The 22,355-nt window shown below is 35.8% G+C and overlaps 1 protein-coding gene across 1 annotated transcript in view; it reads left to right on the top strand.

Moving 5' to 3' along the window:
• DYNC1LI2 (dynein, cytoplasmic 1, light intermediate chain 2) overlaps positions 1–22,026 on the top strand; it is a 28,017-nt gene extending 5,991 nt beyond the window's left edge. Inside the window, exons 4-13 of the mRNA XM_009320310.1 lie at positions 1,373–1,603; positions 8,208–8,374; positions 8,705–8,798; positions 9,368–9,503; positions 9,867–9,978; positions 11,104–11,163; positions 11,905–11,946; positions 12,387–12,504; positions 13,535–13,651; positions 19,008–22,026. Coding sequence (XP_009318585.1) covers positions 1,373–1,603; positions 8,208–8,374; positions 8,705–8,798; positions 9,368–9,503; positions 9,867–9,978; positions 11,104–11,163; positions 11,905–11,946; positions 12,387–12,504; positions 13,535–13,651; positions 19,008–19,114 — 1,184 coding nt within the window. The 3' untranslated portion in view covers positions 19,115–22,026. The remainder of the gene's footprint in view (positions 1–1,372; positions 1,604–8,207; positions 8,375–8,704; positions 8,799–9,367; positions 9,504–9,866; positions 9,979–11,103; positions 11,164–11,904; positions 11,947–12,386; positions 12,505–13,534; positions 13,652–19,007) is intronic.
• Positions 22,027–22,355: the final 329 nt, after the last annotated feature.

Here is a 22,355-nt window from a genome sequence, read left to right as displayed (position 1 = left end):
ATAACAAATGCTAAGTGAAGACTGCCCACGTATAGCATCTTGATGTAATCTGCCTGTAACTTGGCTGTTCAGTAATTTATAAGACCTGATTAGAAGGGTAGTATATGTATCGCTGTACTCTTTTCTCCTTCCAATTTCCTTAGTCAAGTTTTTGCCTTTTTCTGGAGCCAGTGTTTTTGATCCTGACGGATTCTTTCTTAGAGTAAAGTTATGATAGCCACAGCAACTGGATTTATTTTGTGAAGTTAAAAGATTTGGAGCACAGAGCAGGGAAATACAGTGAGGCAGAGTAATTATGAAGCTCAGTAGCTGTTTTGAATATCTGGGCTCTGCAGTGATTGGTTTGCTGATACATGTATTTCAGAATTCACGTATCTTGCATGTAATGCCTGTGGAGACCCACTGTTCCCTCTGGACAGCTGTAGTAGAATAGGGAATACTTTGGAAGAAGTACTGGGAAGAGTCTTGAAGGTACAAACAAATGGAATTATTCCTTTTCAGGAGGAAGTTCTGAGGATAATGGAATTATTTTCCTTTTTAAATTATTTTCTTTTTTTTAAAATTTTTATAGAATTGGTTGTTCAGAGTACCTGATCGATCATTCCTGGATGATGCTCCATTTTCAGTTTCTTCTGTTCTTGCCAAAGTTCATGTTTGGCATAAAACTTCTCATGCCAGCTGTCTGTCCCAGCTGATTTCCACCCCCCTCCGCCTTGCATTTCAACAAAAAAATGTCTAGTCACTATCAAAACACTGGGGGAGAGAAACACAAAAACTAAAATACCAAATCTTTTGTCCAGTATTCATTCTGTAAGGAGCCTGCAAGTAGGAGCTAATGTTAATTCAGTGTGAATTAAGAGCAGGTAGCACATCTTGAATGTTTGGTAGATTGTAAGTTTATCCTGTATTTGCTTGTCCTACTCCTGTGCTAGAAACCTAAGCTGCTTATTACTTGTATCTTGTTTGCAGCTTATTTCTGTTGTGGGATGTCTTTAGTATGTTAAACCAGCTTATGTGTCTGAGGGACATGTGTCACATGTATTCTGGTTTTACTTGGAACATACATATTTCAAATTCAGGAATGCTGTGCAGTATCTAAAAACTGTTGTGTCAGCTGTCCTTAATAAAAGCCAAAGAATAGGAATTATTTTTTAAATTAAAAGATTCTGAACCAAGAAAAAATCCTGTTAAATGAAAGCATCTACTGAGTAACGTAGGCATTTACACATACACCTGTGTTAAACAGGCAACATCTGCTGGTAGCTGGGCTTTGGTCTTTCATTTAACACTAATGTACTCATCTGTTTACTCGTAGACCAGCAAAACAAAAAGTTGGCATCTGTTGAGTTACAACTGTACCTTTTCCTTTCAGATCATACTCGCTGTAATGTTTGGATTCTGGATGGAGACTTATACCATAAAGGGCTATTGAAGTTTGCAGTTTCTGCAGAATCCCTGCAAGACACCATTGTAGTCTTCGTTGCAGATATGTCTAGACCTTGGACTGTTATGGAGTCTTTACAGAAATGGGCCAGTGTCTTGCAAGAACATATTGATAAGATGAAAATTCCTCCGGAAGAGATGAGAGACATGGAACAGAAGTGTAAGTCTTTGTGCATCCATACAGTCTCATCCTTTTTTTGTTTTGTTTTTTTTTTTACTAGCTCTTGCAACTTTCTTTTGTAATGATAAATTTCTTCACATTAGTGTTTTGAGAATGGGTTGGATAAGAGTTACTTCAAAGTTGTGATTACAACTCTAATTCAAATAGACTATTAGGCTTTAAAAGAACTCTTCCAGTTTTGCTGTGCTAACAAAATATCAGGTGAATTAATGGTCTAAATCCCTTGCAATAATGACATTTTGATAATTCGATTTTTAAAAAGGCCAATTTTTAAAAAACTAACTCCATACAGAATCACATTTTAAAAAATAGTGACAAAATTCAGTAACAAAGTGGGCTGACTACTTTGCTGGGACCTAAGGCAGGTCCCATTCCCATACTGTGTTTGTCTTCCAGTAGGTGTGTCTGCCCTTGTTTTTCACGGGGCTCAGACTGTGATACTGGTACATCTAATTGTCTCTCACTACGGCCATTCCTACCCTGTGACTTCAGGAATGTTGTATAAATTTTCTTTCCTGGCATATCTGTGGCAGGAAAGAATCTGGCACTGGCAAGCAGTCATTGCTGCAGTATTGTTTCCTGCAGCTTCTTTTCTTTCCTAAAATAGTTTTGAATGTTTTCTTGAAATTTTTTTCTGTTTTCATATTAAATTACTCCAAAATAAATCCCTTCAGTGGAAAAGACCTTAGCAACATGCATTCCTTTTCAGCTGAAGTATAGTTTCAGCCTGATCCTTGCTGGTTGCTGCTTTTGTTCAGGGCTGGTGGCTAGCTGTACTGGAGTGTTTAAACCTTGCAAATACTGTCTAGTAGCTTCCTTAGATTCACTTTAGGGAGCAGTGTAATCTGTTTGGCATGTGAGCATTCAGATGTATTTGTATAGCTGATCTTCTTTCTGAATGTTAAATATTACTTTCCCAAAAGGCTTGTGCCTACAGCATACTACCTAGAGTTTAAACTTAATGATTGAAACCACCTGGGTTTGATCACCAGGTTATATTTTAAAAAAAGTAAAATCTGACAATTTTTAAGGGAAAAAGCATTCTTTTTTATGTGAGAGAGATTTTTTGCGAATGGGAGATGGAAAGGCAGTTCTAGTCTCATAATACAGCAGCTAACCTGATTTGCACTTTTCTGAGACACACCAAATTTTATGGCAATCCAAATAAATGTGGAGTTTGTGTACGTAAATTTTACTTTTGAAGAGAGAAGTGTTTTCAGCCTTCACTAAGAGTGTACTGTGTGGAGGAGCCAGTAACAGCTATGGCAAAGCTTTAGCACTGTGTTTGGGGAACTTAGAAGACATTCCATTGTCTTAGAGATGTCTAAATTAAAGTATCATAGAAATTCCTAGTTTCTCTTGCGCTTTAATAGAGTCGAGGGAAAAGGAGAATTTGAGAGCTGCCTAATTCACATGCTTGCAGGACTCTGCTGCCATCCTATGGCTGAGCAGTGAGCTTCGGTCCAATATCAGCATGCAGGTAAAACAGGGGCCTTAATGTCTCTACTCCCAAACTTCCATCTCTCACTTTTTCTCAGTCACTGTGTAGGACACTTGTGTCATCTCAGATACTTGTCTTCTGAGTTCTTGCAGGCTGTCCCTAAGGCCAGAACTGTGCTCAGAACTTTAGCCACCATAGCTTGTAATTCTCTTAACAGCAAATTGTGCTAAAAGAAATTCCTATTATAGCTGTGGCTATATTAGTGTAACTGCTTAGACAATATAGAGCACACATGCCTGAATGCCTTGTGACTGCAGTCCATCAATAAAGCTACACCAGCAAAGTTTTCCGTACTAAAATCCTGCATATGCTTCCTGAGATAAGCTGCCACTTAGAAAATGGAGAATCACTGTGTTGCAATAGCCCAGATATGAAAAAAGTGGGGTAATAAAGCACATACGCAAAGCAGGCCGTCAAAACATAGAAACAGGGTACAGAGTGAAGAGATGTGCTAAATTAATTCCAGAAAAGCCCCACTGCAGCATAATGCCACATGGATGTATATGTTTCTTGACTTGTAGAACCAAATTCCCTTACGTTTGCTTCTAGATGTAAGCCGGGGCATGTGGACCAAGCTGAATGTCCTCACTGCTTTCCCTAGCTATTACACTCAGTACCAGTGCTTGTTGACCCTGGGGAAACATTTTCTAGTATTATCCTGTTAGCATCTGTTTAAAGTGCTGCTAGGTTGTTCTTTCTCCATTACTAGGATCTTATTACCAGTTTCCAGAAATCCTTTTGTTAGCTCGCCATTCTCAGTGGAATTGAACTTTGGACTGCTTGTCTTTGCTTTCAAGGTTTTGGTGGCCTTTCTCCACCCAGCCTTCTGTCTTGTGTTTGCTATTTGAGATCCTGACTCTTGGCTTTACTGGGTGAATGACGCTAGGCTCCATCTGGTATATGAGAAGCTTTTCTTTTTGTGTTGAAGAGCTTCTAGAATGGGAGGCAGGGCACGCATACGGAAGCAACAGGCTGCCTTGAAAGAAATTGAGTTATTCAGAGTATACCAAGAGCATTGTTTGTCTGCACTCAGTCCTATCACTGAGCTGCTCTGGAAATTCCTTGCTAAAAGCTTGGCTAGTGTGGATTCAGATAAATAATGTCAGTTCAAATGTTCTAATTTAATTCAGGCTCAATTATGATAAATCATGGTTTAAATAACACATTTGAATAATTATTTCAGGGAAGATCTAAATTTTGCCTCCCTGTTTATGACAGCAAAGCAGAAAAGAACACTGTGAAGAATCAAGAAATGCAGAAAGGAAGTATACTGGTAAAATGGCTCTTATATTAATGTCCTCTGGAGTGTTTGAAGCTAAAGACTTGAAACACAATAACATTTTTCTGAAAATTAAGTAGTGTCCCATTCAAGCTGAATTAGTTTCAGGTTCTCTGCCTTTTTTCTTTTTTTTTTTTTTTTTTTGTCTGACATACAGCTGAAAGAATTCTTAAGCTAAAAGATAAAAGAAACTCACTTTGCCCAGGCATCTTTTGTCCAGGAATTCTTTTCACAAGGCTAAAATTTATGATCAGTAAAGATAGTGTACAAAAAAGCTAAAAGCTGCATGAACCAATTGTGAAACAATAGACCATAAATATGGAATGATTGTCTCAGGAAAATTTTTCTGTGTTTTTCTTGTTCTGCTGTTCAGTGCTTTTGTGATCTATCTAGTTAAGTAAGTTGTAGTGTTTGTCTGCCATTTCCATATTGAAGTTAAACAGTACTACAAGACTGAGTATTTTATTGTTACTAGAACAATCAAACCTAAGAATAATTGTGGATTGCTTTCTTGGTGGTACTTCAAGTCAGTTGCTCCTGTGACGTGAAGATACATCTGTTCTTGTAGTTAGCTTTCAGTAGCTTGTGTAAATAAGCAGTAACATGAGAACAAAACAGTTAACTGGAAACTTGCATTCATTTGCTGTGTTAAATGCAAAAGTCTAAATAAAAGGCTTTTTACCTGGATAAGCCACAAGTTTGGTAGATAAATTAGCACACTGTATCAGAGGTGTGATTTTTATGGCATATTATCACCTGGTGATAATTTTTCAAATGTAATAGGCCATTCCTTGACCTTACTGTGATAGGTAGCAGAATATTACTGATTTGCCAGATGAACAGTTGTTTTTCTGGCTTCCTATTTTATGTGCATCATCTTATCTGTATTTCCTGTTCAAAAAAATATAAACCAAAGTCATTTTCCCCTCCTTGATAAAAGAAAAGAGTTATTACCCGTACCATATAGAATGTGATTCCTTAATATGAATTATGTGGAGGAGAAAATATTCATAACGTGCTAGAAAAAAGGAAAAAGAAAAGATTTATGCAAGCTGTTTGGGTGCATGATGAACTTTATGTCCATTAAATGTTTGAAAGTGGAGATCAAGTGAGAAATAAATATGGGAGGTAAGGAAAAACTATTAAATTGCTGTGAGACAAAGAAACACTTTAACTGAAGTGCTTAGAATGGAGTTTGTTCATAAGGGTAGTCTGACAGCACTTGCGATACAGGTTTACTTTGGATGTAACAAGACTGAATTTTGAACGGGAATGGGGGTTGAATGAGAGTCTTTAAAAAGTGTTTAAGAGCCTATCGCTAACAGGGATTTAAACCACTTCAATTCAGAAACAAGTGTATCTGTGTTCAGGATATAGTAGTTAGAGGTTCTTAGTATAGCTTTTACCTTCTTTTAACTCTAGTAGTTACTTGTTCAACAGACCTTGTTAACTAAAGCTGAGTGTATTCTGTAGCATTTCTCAGTCTCTAGTCAGGGATTAATGCCAGACCATATGCACTATTAACAATCCACAACAACAGTTCATCTCCACAGTGAAGTTTTTTTCTCCCTCCATGCATGGATCAACGGGAGTGGGATACGGCCTTGCTGATCACTGGTTTGTGGTGTGTGGTGTTTGGTACTGCTTACTCTTGGGGAGAGGGAAGAGTTGGGAGTCTCAGCTCTCTAGGATTACGGTCTTCATTCCCATTCAGCAGAAATTCATGAGGATGTGCTTGTCGGATTTCTGAAGTTTCATTTGCTATTATTAGTAAAATTCTTGGGGTATCTTGAATAATGATTTGTATCATGTTGTCAGAGTCTTACTGTTTCCAAGAGAGGCTTTTCTTTCCCAAATTTGAGGGGGTTTATACTAATAGATACCTCGGTAAAGAGAAGATTTTTCTGCTTTGATATGAACAAAACCTAGGGAACTAATATTGTCTGACTATAATGCTGTAGTAAATTGAGAGCAGTATTGTCAAATATTCTTTTACATCTGATTAAATCAGAGAGGCTTATCTGAATGATTGTAGTGGATGTAAATGGTATTCTTTTAACTGCTGTAATACACTTGTCTTTAAGTTTTTTTAATATCCTGAGCTAGGAAGAGTGACTAATGAAATAAGTACTTTTTTTAAAACCCTTTTCTACTTAAATGCTCTGGAATTAATTTGCTTTCTGTGAGATAGTCAGTAAACATATTTAACGTGCAGAATGTATAATGGAATTTTGATTTCCAGTTGCTGAATATGAAACAGCACTAGAGGAAAGCATCTCTTTGAAAGCATTGTCGTTTCTCCTCCAGCAGAAGGCACTGCCTCCCCAAGTTTAAAAGCAACTGCCCTTGAATTTTTTTTTATTTCCTTGGGCCTTGGGATATATTGAATTGGTGATTGGAAGTCTTATGGTCTATATTTAATGTGTATTTTTAAGCTTTTCTCTGGACTAGAGCTGTCTTGTTTTCCACAAGAATCACACAATTTTATATTTCAAATAAAAATTGTAGATTGTGCAGCTTTGAACAGAAGTGTTCTTCTGATTTGTTCTTCCTTCCACACGCCCATTCTATTGCAGGAATGGTTCCTATTTTGAAAAGGTACAGTGACTTTATTTTGCAAGATCTGTATTATAAACGTTTCTGAGGTTTTACCACTTCCTAAACCTCAGAAGTATCAGATAGCCTGCAGTACAGTTGCAGTTCCTTCCCTGTCACATGGATGGATGTACTGAACAACACTCTCTTTGTGACTGTACTGGAGATTGGGAGCTTTTTCAAAGAGTTTTCCTTACTGTACATACCGTCAGCCTGCTCCCACAGTTTCTAAAATAGAGACGCCTTCATGGGAGCAAATCATGGAGCTTTGCTTGCCTCTTTCCTGAGGGCTCCTCATGGGTGAGTGAGGAGGAGGCTTCAGGTGGGATTGTCATGTGAGGGAGAGCCCTGGGCCTTGGGAAGTGCTGGGCCTGGGAGCAGACAGATCCGGTAGGCAGGTTTATCTGGTCTGTGGCTTTCATCCTGAAAAAAGACACAAAAGCTGTAAGTTGCAGCCCAGTTTTGATCAAGCATGTGCAGGGTAACAGTGCGCTTCCAAAATGGTGTTAATACTGTTTCTTAGGCACTTCAGTATTTGACAGGTATTATTGGAACACTCATCATTGCCATAAAATTAAAACACTGACAATATAGAGAGCATCTGGTTTCCTCTGGACTCCACTGTAGTTTTCCAGAATATAACTGATAACATTTAGAAGTCCTTGAGTTTGTATTTATGCAGTGTATTTTTTATATTTCTAGTATTGGACTCCTGCAACAGAAATGTAGAATAATGGAAACTCAAATTGAGTAATAGTTCATAAGAAAGAATGGCTGTTTCAGCTTGGTGTTTTCTATGTCCATTTACATTTTCACCATGCTTTCTTCCAAAACTAGGTAAAAATTGCAGTGAATATAGGCTATGTTGCTAAACTACATTTACTTTTTCTGTTGTCAACTCCCCTATAATGAAATGCATTGAGTTGAGGAATGTGCATTTGTGCATACTATAGCTCTTGCAGCTAGTTTTGATTATTTGTTAATGGCTCCAAATTGCACTGGATTTAGCTTGCTAAATTTTGGTGGAGGAGAATGGTTGTATTTGAAGGGGCAACAAGGCTTAAGCTTGCATTCTGTTCTCATGTAGTGCCTCGTTATAAAAGGGAAAAAAAAAGTTGAGATTTCTAGTTAGTCATAGATCAATTATGGTTTAAAAAGAAGTAGTAGTTTCTTTGTTGTACCTTAAGAAGATCTCTCTCTTAATATAGTTATAAAGGAGTTTCAAGAGTATGTAGAACCTGAAGAAGGCTACCAAGGATCACCACAGAGAAGAGGCCCTTCGTCTGGCCAAGAGGACGAACATGTTTCTCTGCCACTAGGAGAAAATGTGCTGACTCACAACCTTGGTATTCCTGTGCTGGTAGTTTGTACAAAAGTGAGTTTCTTGTTCTGTTAGCTACTATGGAAAAGTTTAATTACTTTTCTTTTAGAAGGCATGCTTTATACAGACATGCAAAATGAATTCTGGATTAATAGTAAAGGGATTTATTTTAAAAGTAAGCTTTTGCCATCAGTGTCAATTTTTAATTTTGCAGAAGGGTAATAACCTTATCAATTATATGTTAATTACTTTTGATTTATTGGTGGCATTTTAAAACCAAAAGCTCAAAGTAAATGTGTGTGTAATATTAAGGAAGATGTTTTAAGATGTGCTGGGATTAAATGACTGGGTTTTTCTGGTTTTGTTTTTCTCCCTTTCTTCCAGTGTGATGCAGTGAGTGTACTAGAGAAGGAGCATGATTACAGAGAAGAACACTTTGACTTTATTCAGTCACACATTCGTAGATTCTGCTTACAGTGTATCCTTTCCTGCACTGAAGAGATTTGCTGTAATCGGGAAGCAAGAAAATACGTTTTAGTGTTGAATTGCACATAATGTTAATCTGAGAAATTGCACTTCAAGATTGCTTGGTATTTAGTTATTTACTATGTAGCATTTGTTGTTTTGAAAATGTTGAGAGATGTATAAAACTTGTACAGTTTTTAAATTGTGCATGGGATTTGGAGCTTTTGTTCCTTTACAAAGGATTTGTCTTGCATTTTGTGAGGTGTTTTTTCTTGGTTTTCCCCTCAGAACTTGCGATTTCCATGTAAACCTGAGATCTCAGCTGTCTCTTAAGTTTTTGACTTTTTCAAACTTAAGTGCCTGGGAGGGTAGGTAACTTTTGTGTATGTCAAAAAAAGTACCATGAGTCTTCTCCTGTTATACCCCCTTCCTCTCCCTGAATACTAAATGGCTATAGCTTTTGCCTTGAGCTACTTCTCAAAATGAGGTCTAGTAGATATATGTCCATTAGCTCCTGTTTTGAAATTCTTACTGTAATTTAAAAACTATGTCTTACATAACTTTCCTTAAATAAATAATCAGATGGGGCTGCCTTGATTTATACATCAGTTAAGGAAGAAAAGAACCTAGATCTGTTGTATAAGTACATTGTACATAAAACATACGGTTTTCAGTTTACCACACCTGCCTTAGTGGTAGAAAAGGATGCAGTTTTTATGTAAGTTAATTGAATAAGCAGCATGGTTTCAGATTGTTTTCTATAAAGCACTACACTTCATATAACATATATATAAAAATAACTTGAATGGTTTGTGTCGTTCAAATGCTTAGTATGTGAGTCTTCTGAAATCCTGAATTAAAAAAAACAACTTAGTGCATATTACTTGGGTTACTTGACTCAGAGTATACCATTCCAGCTTTTTAGTATCCTTGGAATTTAGCTGAGAATTAGCTACAATAAAATTGTAGCTAATTGAACCTACAATAAAATTGCCTTATTCAGGTAGAGGGCAGTAAATAAATGGTTTCTGTAGAAGTGCTTTTTGTGACTGAAAAGGCAAAGCTTTCCTTCTTTTTATAGACCTGCCGGTTGGGACAATGAGAAGAAAATTGCCATTTTATATGAAAACTTCTCAACAGTGAAACCAGAAGATGCATATGAGGACTTCATTGTGAAACCTCCTGTAAGAAAGGTAAAAAGGGGTAAACTCTTCCCTGCCCCCCAACAAATAAATGCAGTTTGCTTGAGTGGCTACTAATAACTATCAGTATTGAAAAACTCCAAATATAAATGTAATTTTTTTTTTTTTTAATCCAAATGTGTGAAACATCAGGCTTTCATTTTCCAGCTGTTGAAAATACTGCAAACAAATGGAGAAATCATTCACTTTAGTGAATGAAAGGCAGTCCAAAAATAACCATTTCACATGAACCTTTTTACATGCGTGGGGCAAAAACACTTTTTGAAAGTGGCGAATACTGTTGTAGGACTTCAACAATTTACGTATATACACACATGGCATTGAGGTTACCATGTAACGGCAAATCTTGTAAAACAAGACAGTATATCACTATTGCATTAACATATTATTAATGACAGATTTCTTCATGTAAGGCAAGAGTAGTAAATAATCCATATAAATTCTGTATATTGCTAATTTTGTGAGTATAGGCATACAGGAATAGGATATGTGTAAAATGGATAATAAGGAAAATTGTAAATGAAATTGAATTCTGGTCTGTATTGGAAAGCTTCTTTTACAATTTTCTTACACGCTTAACATTTCTAGCTCAAGCCCCAGTATTTGGAAGAGGGAAAAGCTGTTTGAAGCTTTCATGTAAGGGAAAGGTTTAATCCCGTTGCTTGTAACTCATGGCACCTATAGGAAATAATCATTGCCTAATAGCAGTGTTACAACTGATAAAAGCTAGTGCAATACTTTTGGGGGCTGAGGGATTGAGTGTGGGTCTTATGGAGTAAGGTAATCTCAGGTCTTTGAAGATATGCTGATGAGAATAATACCTAAACTTAAAAAGATGAATGTGGCTACTTACTAAGTACTCATCTTTCTAGGAGAATACCCACAGACTGGCATCAATACTAGTCTACTCCATTCACTTACAATACTTTTTTTTTTAATGACAACTTCTTTAAAATTACTACTCTTTTAAATGTGAAAGATTTTTTTTTTTTTAAGTAAAGGATGGTATTAAAGATTTGCCTGTTTTTCTTCCCTTTTGATCACCAAAACATTAGTAAAAACAACTGTGGTAATTCCAGTTTTTTACTTCTAATAACAAAATATTTTGTTCAACAGTTAGTCCATGATAAAGAGCTGGCAGCAGAAGATGAACAAGTATTTCTTATGAAGCAGCAGGTAAGAATGGAAGAATGAAAATAAGTCCTTACTAAATAAGATTTCACTTTAAGCTCTCCATTGTTACTGCCTTCAGTTTTTCATTCCTCATTTAAATCACTAGATAGCCACTTTTCAGCTTTGCAAATTCTGATGTAATTGTGAAATAAGACTTTTCTTTATTTTAACAAATACAAGTAGAAAATATGGCCACTTATCTTGGCAAGTTGAAAGGAAAATATGCTGAGAACAGAAATAATTTACATTTCAAAGGGGAAGAGCAAGAAGATAATTTTAAATTTCACAACATAGATGTACTGATCTGTAAAATATAAATACGTTTAAAACGTAATGTCTTAGCATTGCAGTTTTCTTAAAGCCAGAGGCTTGAAAGACTTTAAGGTGTCAAATTTGGCTATGCTGTATCTTGTTATTTTCTTTACTGCTCTATTGTTTAAAAAACCTAATAATACTTTCCTGTATAGTTGATCATAAATATCATAGAGGTTACAGGCTTGGGTGTCTATGGTTCTGCCTTACAGTTCTGGAACGGTTGTGTAAGACAAAGGACTGAAGCTTATTTACTCATTTTAACTCTGTCCTCTAGTGGTAAAGTCTGGAAGTATATAAATATCAAAGAGGAAGCCTGTAAATATCAGAAAAAAATTATGAAATAAATTAATGGTTAGTCAGCTTCACTGTATTTTATTCCTTTGTATTTTCTGAAATATATTTAATATTCTTAATATGTTGTTTTTGCAGTCATTCCTTGCCAAACAGCCAGCAACGCCTACAAGAGCATCAGTAAGTAGATCCAAGAGAAGAGTAGGAGGTGTTTTGTTTCTTTCTAGGGAAGAGGGAATGATTCTAACCTGTAGAGGTTCATTTTGTAAATGTAAAATACATAATCTCCCCAAACTGCAGAAAGTAAATCTAAAAAAAAAAATGCCAATATTTAAAAATGTTGCTTATAAATTACCTCATTCTTATTCACTGTGGAAACATAGAAGTATGTGATGATTATTGAACTGAAAATTTCCTGCAGCTATTCATCCTTTCTTTTAGTGGAGGCACATGCCCAAAATAACTGGTGGTGGTTTGTTTGGGGGTTTTTTCCCCCCAGTGTGCATACACTATAGCGCTAATACAAGGTTGAAAAAGTAATTTGTATGTAATGTTACATTTGCTTTATATAACTACTCCATTTAAGTTCTCTGATTTGTGTGATTTGGACTTTTTTTAAGGAATCTCCTGCAAGAGGCCCTGCAGGATCCCCAAGAACTCAAGGCAGAGCTGGTCCTGCCAATGTACCCAGTGCCTCACCAATAACATCAGTTAAGAAACCAGATCCAAATATTAAAAGTATGAATAAGCATTTTACTGTTTTTATCATGTATTACTTCCCTTAAAAAAAAAAAATCCTCTTTTGTAGAAAGATTTTTGAATTTATTCACTAATGGTATAGTTAGTTTAATAACAGGAATGAATTTATGACATAGCCTCAGGTTTGATTTTTTTTTTTTTTTGGTCATTCATATGACTTGGAAGTCGAGTTCTGTTATTGCCAAGCAGTCAGACACAGTTCAAATACATTAGTTCCTTAAATTGCCTAAATACACTTATTATGCATCAGTTGGATTATTAGAGTGGGGACTGCTTTAAACTATACGCAGTTTTATACTTCATATCACTTATTCTGGAATCCACAATGAAACCTGTTCTTCTACTAAACCCTCTCTAGAATGTCATTTTCTACAGTACATTAAGTAACTTGCAAATTACACCCTTTCACCTCCCTCAGCCCTAAGATGCAGCTCCACGTTGTTGCGTGGTTTCTTTCTGTGCATTAAGAAAGTTGATAGGGCCAGTATTGTTTTTAATTATGCACTGTGGTGCCATACCTCACTCACAGTGAATAAAATACTCATGCAGTTCTGCATCATGTCTCCTTGCTGTATATCCAAGTTCTGATTTATGAAAAGTAGTGTGGCATGAAAGACTGCACTAAAAAGTCTATGCAGTTTGGTAATGGACTTACAAATCTTTGAATTGCACATCCATACTTAATACTTTGTTTCTTGGCTTCTACATTTAGAAAAAACAAAAGCATACAAATACTTAGATTAAAATTTTGTGCCTCCCCAACCCCCATTCCAGAAGAGCACTTACATGCTTTCAGTCATTTCTGACTTTGCCAAAGAATGCAAAAGACTAGTGTCTTTAAATTGAGCAAGGAGAGACTCTCTCATATTTGAGGTTTATTTCCTTGATTGGTAAGAGAGTTATGTATGTATGCTAAAAAATAAGTTCTATCATTTAGATAATTAACAACTCTATAATAGTTATCAGCAATAACTATTCTGCGATGTATATCTATTTGTTTTTTATTTAGATAATGCTGCAAGTGAAGGTGTCTTGGCTAGTTTCTTTAACAGTCTCTTGAGCAAAAAGACTGGCTCTCCTGGGAGTCCTGGTGCTGGAGCAGTGCAAAGTACAGCCAAGAAATCAGGTATTGGACTTGTTATTGCAGGCTGGTTTGCATATTTTTAGTATTTTATTTGGCCCCCAAGGTCTAACTGCGTGTATCTTTTAAACTGGTCAGTAAAGTGACAGACCTTCACAGGTGACAGTGCCAAAATGTGCAGTTTTTAAAAAAGAACTGAACTACTGCAACCTCACAACTCCAGGGCTTCTGTTAAACCTGTTATAACTTGATTCTTTGAGTGAAGTTATGCTGCTGGGATATAAATAACATTTGAGTCTTGATCGTATTCAGAAAGTGCTGATTTTCTTTTTTTTACTTTAGAATTCCTTCCTTTCTTGACACTTACCTGTTGCTTGAAGGAAATGCAGTTTATTGGGTTTGGACTGTAGTTTCCAGTCAAACTATTGAAATCTCTCCAGAGTTCGAGTTTAAATTAATTACTTCTTATGACAGCTTGAAGTTACTCTCTCATTAATTTAGTATTTTATTGTGATCCAACACAACTGGTAACACTGATCAAGCGGATTCATTCTGTGTATGTGCCTGTGACTGCATTGTATGAGAGAGTTGCTGATAAGTAATTACACTAGTTTAGGTGACAGTAAAGGAAACCCATCAGAATACTTGATACCTATACAAAACTCAGTGTTGTAAAACGCATGGTTGTTCCACCTGTTAGTAGAAATTTACTACTTTAATTATTTAACTGTTTCTTTTTGATATTGGTGTTCCCATTACACTTACGTTCAGGAGCTTTCCTTCCAGAATTATTTCACTACTAAATTATTGCTTCTGATCCCAGACTTGTGAAATCACGTAAAATTTAATGGCGATGCCAAACCCACGGTTTCTGATGCTTAGAGGAGTGTGTAAGGCCCAGACATTCTGAACTGGAAATGAAAAATACTTGATGCCAGCCACAGTGACGATATTGCCAGTAAGAGAACCAGAGCAGTTGTTGCAGTCTAGGTATTTGAACTGAAACTCTTCCTGGAGAGGGAAAGTAAGGATTTTTTTTTAATTGGGAAGGTTTTTATGTGACATTCCATGCTCTGAAATCTCAAAAACGGCTAGAATTTGACTTACGGCAAGTCAGGTTTTTTTGGGTTTGTTTTTTTTTTTTAGCATGATAAATTCTGTAATTTATCTTTATTAAATTTATTTATTATAAAGATAACAATAAAAGAATTATTTGTATTATGTATTATTTACATATTACTGTACCTACATTATAAGAATATTTAATTAATTCCTTAATCCAGAATGCCCTCTTCAGTTATCACTGAAAGGTGCTCCCTGCTTCATCAAGTGCAGCATCATGCTATTACTGACCACAATGTCAAATTAACTGTTTTTATAGAAATAGGACTAGAAATAATTTTTAGGGGTTATTTCATCCATGCTCTTTAGCTAAAGCAGAATCAGTTAGGGAGTTCCTGGCTAGTGATTAAAAAGCAAACAAACTCTGAAATAAAAGATGTAATATCTCTCCAGGAAGCCTATTCCAGTACTTAATTTCTTAGTTATTTTCTCTTGTAAGGTCAGTATTTCTTAATCCCAATCCTATTTGTCTTGTTTGAGTGGAGACAGAGATCAGTGTAGCCCCTTTGTCTTTGCAGCAATCTTTTGCATATTTGAAAGCTATTACCCTTTTGCCTGTGACTTTTGTCTGGACTACAAAAATAGACTTCTGTTGGCCTTTCCTCACAGCATGTGTTTTTTATGGCTCTGATAATTCTTACTGTTCTACTTTGGACTGTCTACTCAGATGACCTGTTTCTTTTGGTGCTCAGAAACGAATGCAGTACTTCAGACAAGGCTTTGTCTGCCCTAAGTTAGGGGTTACTTAATCTGTGTTATGTATTGTGCTTCTGTTTGGATGTCTCAGCATGATGCTAAGTTTTTTTCAGCTGTATGATATTAATCAGGATTTCTTACAACAGTACAGCCAGCTTAATACAATTTCTGCCTCCTGGTAGGAGGTTTTCTAGTGTGTATCAAATTACCTTAGTGTTTCCAAAAGTCGTACGTTTGCTTTATCATTGTTTTCCATTCTATTATTATGCACCACTTTGATAATTTATATAAATAACTTTTTACCTCCAACCCTGTCTTTCAAAATCCTTTGTAGTCCCTTCAAGCATGCTTGCCTACATATCTGATATCTTCAACAGCTGGACAGGGTAGATTGCTGAATAAAAATAGTGAGTAGTGTTATGGATAACTAATGGGTAATTTTATCAAATACATTCATTTTTCTGAAATATCAAGACTGTTTTTTTTTCTAGTTTGTTTATATGAAGGTTATGTGAGATGTGATATCGACCACTTCTCCCTTCTCCACAGGACCTGTTATCCTATCATAGAAAGAAATTTGGTTGGCTTGACACAACTTGTTGGTAACAGATCCGTGTTGATTGTTGTGCTGGTAGGCTGCTTGTAAGCATCTAAAACATAATTGCAATTTCTGGAAAAAATACTAGAGTAAACTAACTAGTCTGTAATGGGCTTTACTCTTTCCTCTTTCAGTCTTCTAGAACATCATGTGCCTTTCAGGAGTTTTCAAAGATAACAAATGACTATGTGTACCTTCCCCCCCTGCCTTGTGTCAGCATTAACTTCTAATTTAAATAGATTCTTTCTCTCCTGAAACGTCTTGAGACAGTAGTCATACATCCTTTCTTAACTTTCTTGTTTTGTTAGACTAAATTAGACAAGTTCTCTTCTATTCTTCTGTTGGAGATTGAGCTCTGTCTTCCCTACAAGTTCCTTCTTTCTTAGTTCCCATCATTGGCTTATCTTTTGAACATGAGTGATTAGAATTGTATGCAGCACTCCAGATATATCTCATTGTAGTGCCTGGTACAGCAGTTCTCTTTCTTTCGTGGAAGTACTTCTGAGTGATCTCAAGATCGCAGTTGGCTTTTCTTGGCTGCATCAAGTTGGCAGCTCACATTCCCTGACTTTCGGAACAGAACAATTGGCTTTCACTCACAAGATGATATGCCTATTCCTCGTCACCTGATGTGCTCGCATCTTATATTCAATATGAGATTAAACTTTCCTGAGAAGGTAAGGACTCATCACAATGGTATCTGAAAAGCTCTTGTTGAGTTTATAAGGTAGCTGGTGCTGGTGGTAACAGAAAAGATCACTTGCTCTTTTGTGGAAGAGTTGAGGAGAATATCTTGGAGAAAGTCTTATTTATGGCAGCATCCTTTGTGCAAGTAAATGTGCTAAAATGGTCTTTTTAGGCATTTTAAATGTCTAATCCAAGAGCCCTAAGTTTTCAGAAGGCTGACACTAAAAATATTTACCTTTGAAGAGACCATCCATTTCTCCCACAGCTATGAATATCCTGTGATTGGAATTTTGAGATTTTGTCACAGGATGAGGGAGACATTGTGGATCTCAACATACCGGTCAGCCTAATTGGTTGATTGGTTTCTGCTATGTTAACTCTTATTTGAGAGAACTCTCTCATCTGGGCAGATGCTGCAATGTCATGTCCATTTTTCATGCTGTGTAATTCCTCACCTATCTTATTTGCCTGCATGTTTCTGGACTGTCTTTCTTCCATGTGTAGACCATGGTATTTCAAAGAACTTCAGTTGGTGGTTTCTGCAGTGGATTATTTTTCTTCACATGGACTTCTAGACTTAAAAAGTTATTTCATTTATATTCACAAGAAGATTCTTGCAAATTCTAAGATTTGCCTTCACCCTTCTATTCCTATGCAATAGATGAAGAACTAGAGTTCCCTGCTCTCACTCTAATCTAGAAAGGAGAATACATGTAATTGTATGGAACACATCTAATTGACTAAGGCCATTACCATCCTTGACAATATTTTTGTAGGAAAACTGAAAGGAAGTATCAATTTAATTTATAACGGAGGGGAAATTTTTATTTTCTTAAAAACAACTGCTTGTATTTCTTCTCCTTTGAAAGGTGCTTACCTATGAAGGTGGTAGAGGGGAGTATGTAACCTACATAGCATTGAACAGCTTGGCAATGTTTTTCCTGTCCGGTATGAGGTAGTTGCAGGAGACAGCTGCTTGGTATTATTTTGGAGGCTTAAGGATCCAGTTCATCTAGCATAAAAAAAAGCCACAGTTTTTGTTTAGACCTGCTTTTGCTTGAGCAAGAATTTTTTGTGGTTTTTATTGTTTTAGGGTTTAGCGGTTTTTAACTCCAAGGTACTATTAGTCTACATGTAAAGTGTTTTGTATTGTAAGTTATATTACAGTTAATGTACTAATTCTTTAATTTTGTTTAAATACTCATGCTTTGAATAGATGCTATTAAGAGTACTGTGGCTTATGACTAGTGCTTAAATCTAAAACCTTTATAGTGATTAAAGGTAACCTTTTAACTTGGTTATGTCTTTGTACTTTGGAAAAAAACACTTAAATCTCTAACAGTCAAACTTGCCTTCTTAATGTTTTCAGCATGTACCCTGGAAAAAATCCACCTAATATTTCACACACATTTGAGCTGGAAAACAGATGCTTGTTAAATTCTTTGGCTATGTAAGGAGGCTGTACATGGTTATATAATCTACTTCTTGTCTAAAAATATAGCTTTTTAATCTTAAATGCTTGTATGCTCTAAGCATTAGAATATATTGTTCCAATTTTAGTGATGAATTTCTCTGTGGGTTTATAATTTTCAGAATGAGAGAATTAAACTGATGGTTCAGTTACAGAATTGTTAAAAAGTTCTGAGTCTAATATAAAAATGTAAGATATGCCTTTCCATGAAATACTTCAGTATGTCTGTTTCCAATTGAAGAAGTCCTTTGAAATGACTGCTCTGAGATATTACATGAATATGCAATTCATGTCCCCTTTTTTAAGGGAAACATTGTCTGCAGACATAAAAGAGTTCTTCCTGTTAGTTGTTTAATATTAAAATGCAGCAAGTATAAGTGTGACCAAACAAATGTGATTTTTGTAGCAGGTGTCCTATGTACCTTGGAAAACTTGTGGTTAAAATCTGGGTTTAAATAAAGTCCTTGCTATCAGTACTAATAACAGAATTATGTACAGTTGATTTTTTAATAGAAAATTCTAAATGTGGTTGTTTTTAAAATGTTAGTTGCTGTAAAATATATCACAGATATTTTGTGCTTTATGCTGCTGTATAATTCAGCATTTCATCTCTTTGATGAAATGAAATCAAACCTTAGTATTTATCAGTCTTTACATAGACATTACCTTGCATTGTGTCTGGCCCTGTGTTCTTGGGTAGGTGGTGAAATAATGAGAAATTGAATAATATATTGTCATGTAAGAGTGATTTTATGAATACTTGTACTCATCAGTTAAAACGTTTCATTGAAATTAGATTGCTTTAACCTTGTCCTTTTTATTTTTAGGACAAAAAACAGTTTTGACAAATGTTCAAGAGGAATTGGATAGGATGACTCGCAAGCCAGACTCTATGGTAACAACAAACTCTCCTCCAACAGAGAACGAAGCTTGATAGCGCATAAAAAATGCATATGTAAATGACCAAATAACTATGTATGTTGATCTGATAAGACCAGGAATTTTCTGCTATGGCAGATGCTATCGGTTTTCTTGGGGCAGGGGAAATGAGCTTACTACATCATTGCCTTGTCCCAGTAAAAAGTGCACATTCAGGAAGTTTGCATATAAAATCCCTCTGTATAAGATAACCATTTAGAGTTTATATAGGGCAATTCTTTTGGTTTTGGAGGTAAGCAGGTGCAGCTGCATTTCCTGTTGTGAAGAACACAGAGAAGCAAAATGGAGAATCCTTATCAAAATACTACTACTGACTGCACACAAGGCAAGAAAAAGAAATGAAATCCTCTTTCAGAGTTACTGGAATTGGCTACTTGTATGTTTGCAAATGCATTATATTCTTGGAAAGGTGGTGGTGGTGGTGTAACAGAGCATTAATTAGGTGAAAGAAGCCTGGGTAGGGAATGGAGCCGTAAAAGGGGAAACAGATTTGGGACAGTAAGAAACTAGAATGTTGGATTGACTGGAGAGGAGCAATGTTGTTAGACCCTGTGTTTCACATAGGGTAAATAATCACTGTTTTAAAAAGACTACTTTACATTGGAGAATTCCAGGCCAAACACTAAGCATCATGGGAATTTATTCTTGTTATAAATCTTGTTTTAGTTTTTAAAAAAGTTTAAGAGTGTGGATGCCCTTTCTGGTGTAGCTGACAAAGGGAGAAACTATAACTTGTTTAGATCCAAGTGCCTGGCACAGTGTGTGATGTGTCTTTAGAAGGTGCTTGAACTTATTGTGCACTGCAGTACAAACAGTCACTGTTTGGTTTTATTTTAAAATCAGTAGTTTGGCGATTTGTATTTAATTTTAAATCCTGTTTTCTGATAGCTTCTGCCTTTTTTTATGCCAAGAGGCTAGCCTATGAAGAATGGTGGGTGACGTATCATTTTCCCATAATGAAATGTGCTACAGAACACTCTCAGTATTTTTTTTTCTTACTTTTTGTAACTAAATATTAGCTACCAAACTGAAATTGATTCCTGCCTTACACCTATGGAGGTTTTTAAAAAAAAAAAACTTTCAAGGCCCTAGTTCCAGCCACATCTGCTGCAGGTGCAGCCAACTCCAATTCTGAAGGTAACCTAAAAAGTATGAATGTGTACATGATGAACATACTCAATAACTTGTTTTGTATTTTCTTTAATGTAGCATTTCATTTGGAAAGATGGGTTGTGGTTGTCCCCGTTGCTTTAACGGAGCTCTGTCCATGGTCACTTAAAACCATCATTCTGTAAAAACAAACAAAACCGCTATGGTTACTGAAATGGCACTTTGATTTTATATACGGTGTGCTTGTTTTACATGTACACACTACCATAAATTAAAAATACCAAGCATATTCTGTGCTCTTAACGCTGAAGGGAAAAACCACAATTTGAATTATGCAGAGTTTACTTTTTATTGATATGAACTTGTTGTACTAAATCTGATGTCTGGATATAACTTCCCTAATATATATTGTTACTTAAATATACAGAATTAGATTGACCACTAACACAGTACTGGATGTTAACTTCAAATCCTATGTTACATCAAGAGGCTGTTCTTGTAAGTCTGTCTAAACATTATCTAGAAAGCTAAGAGTATTTACTTGCCTCTTTGACAAACATTAACAAGAGTATGTTATTTGTGCCAGTTTTTTTGTTGCAAATACTATATTTTTCTCTTTTTTTTTTTTTTTTTTACTTTTTTTTAATAAACGGTATGACCTGAAGTTATACAGTTGTCTAGATAACAGTTAGACTGTGGATGGCTGATGGGTAATGTGGATGTGCTTCCTGGTGTAATGGGTGCCAGTTGCAAGTTACCACACCAGAAGAAGTAATTACACACTGTCCTCCTGACACTGAGAATTGAGATTGGAGACTAAAACATCAAAAACTCAACAGGAAGATTGAAAAAGTATGTGATCATAATGGGATATAGTTTGAAAACCTCAGTCTGAAACTGCATTTTTATGTCATCTAACCTGATAAGCACTTTCTCTAGCAATATGGCTAAAACTTAAAACTGAAGTACTTTCCAGTTTTATAAAAACGTTAAATATACTAGAATTGATCAAAACTGATAATGTGTGATAACCTACCAGCTTTGCAGAAAGATGCTTCTGACAAAACAGAAACAGATTTCCGGTTTCTAATTGCAAGTGAATGCTCCTAGTTTATTGAAAGAAAGTTGTAAGTAATGTAGCATCCTGTGGTTGCCAAAGTCTGTCAACTTTGGTAAGCTGCACAGTTGTTATTCTGGTGTCTTCAAGCATTGGAACCAAAGGCCAAATTGCAAACAGCCTTTACATTTTCAAGTGAAACGTCATTTTATTTGCAGATACACTTGTATGGTAGACTGTTTAAACTATTATATGACTATATTTATATGCATTATAGTGACTGCATCTACTGTTCATGTTTAAACTAAGAAAACAAAAGATGAAAGCATTCAACTTGAAGCAAATAGAAAAGTTTAAAGATTGGCCCTCCATAAAAATGCTGTGGTTATGCTGCTTGATTTTAAGTTTGCACTTTTTTTATTGGCATTTAAAAAACTGTTTAAACTGAACAGAATTTCGTATTTTATTTAATTTAACTACATTGAAAGTGACTGCTCTGTACATCTTGAACTTAACAATATACATGCTGTAAATGAAAATTCACTGTCCTGTATACTAAGTTTATTGGGTTTTTTTTCCAACTTACAATTAGGACTGCAAATGTATGAAACAAACCTTAGTCCAGTTGTATGGCTTTAACCAGGTGCAGTATGCAGTCATGTGGAATCTTGCTTTCTAGTGCTGGCAAAATGAGGACGTCTTTAATTACTGGCTTCAATAAACACGAATCCAGACTGCTTTATGCTGTGCTTTTTTGTTGTTTTTAAGATCCCCCTTCTAGAGCTGTTTCTGTGGGAGCAGAATATTAGTGAGTTCTATGGACAGGAGAACTAAGTTGGCTTGTACAGTCATGTACCTTAATGACAACTTCCTCTTTGGGAGTTCTTGTACCAGCTTTTGCTGATGCAACTCTTCTCTGGAGTTTGGAGCATGCACCTTGTGTCAGTAAAGCAAAGTTGGTATAGCTGTGTTTGCAGAGAGAGGTGTGCTTGTGATAGCTTACACATAAACAGTTATGTCAGCAGAACTGGTTTTGATGCAAAGTAATATGTTTCATGAGAATGGGGAA

The sequence above is a fragment of the Pygoscelis adeliae genome, unplaced genomic scaffold (assembly GCF_000699105.1).
Source record: "Pygoscelis adeliae isolate BGI_AS28 unplaced genomic scaffold, ASM69910v1 Scaffold62, whole genome shotgun sequence".
Classification (NCBI taxonomy): domain Eukaryota; kingdom Metazoa; phylum Chordata; class Aves; order Sphenisciformes; family Spheniscidae; genus Pygoscelis; species Pygoscelis adeliae.
Note: the sequence above shows the minus strand (reverse complement) of the source record. Positions and strands in the feature narration are given on the sequence as shown.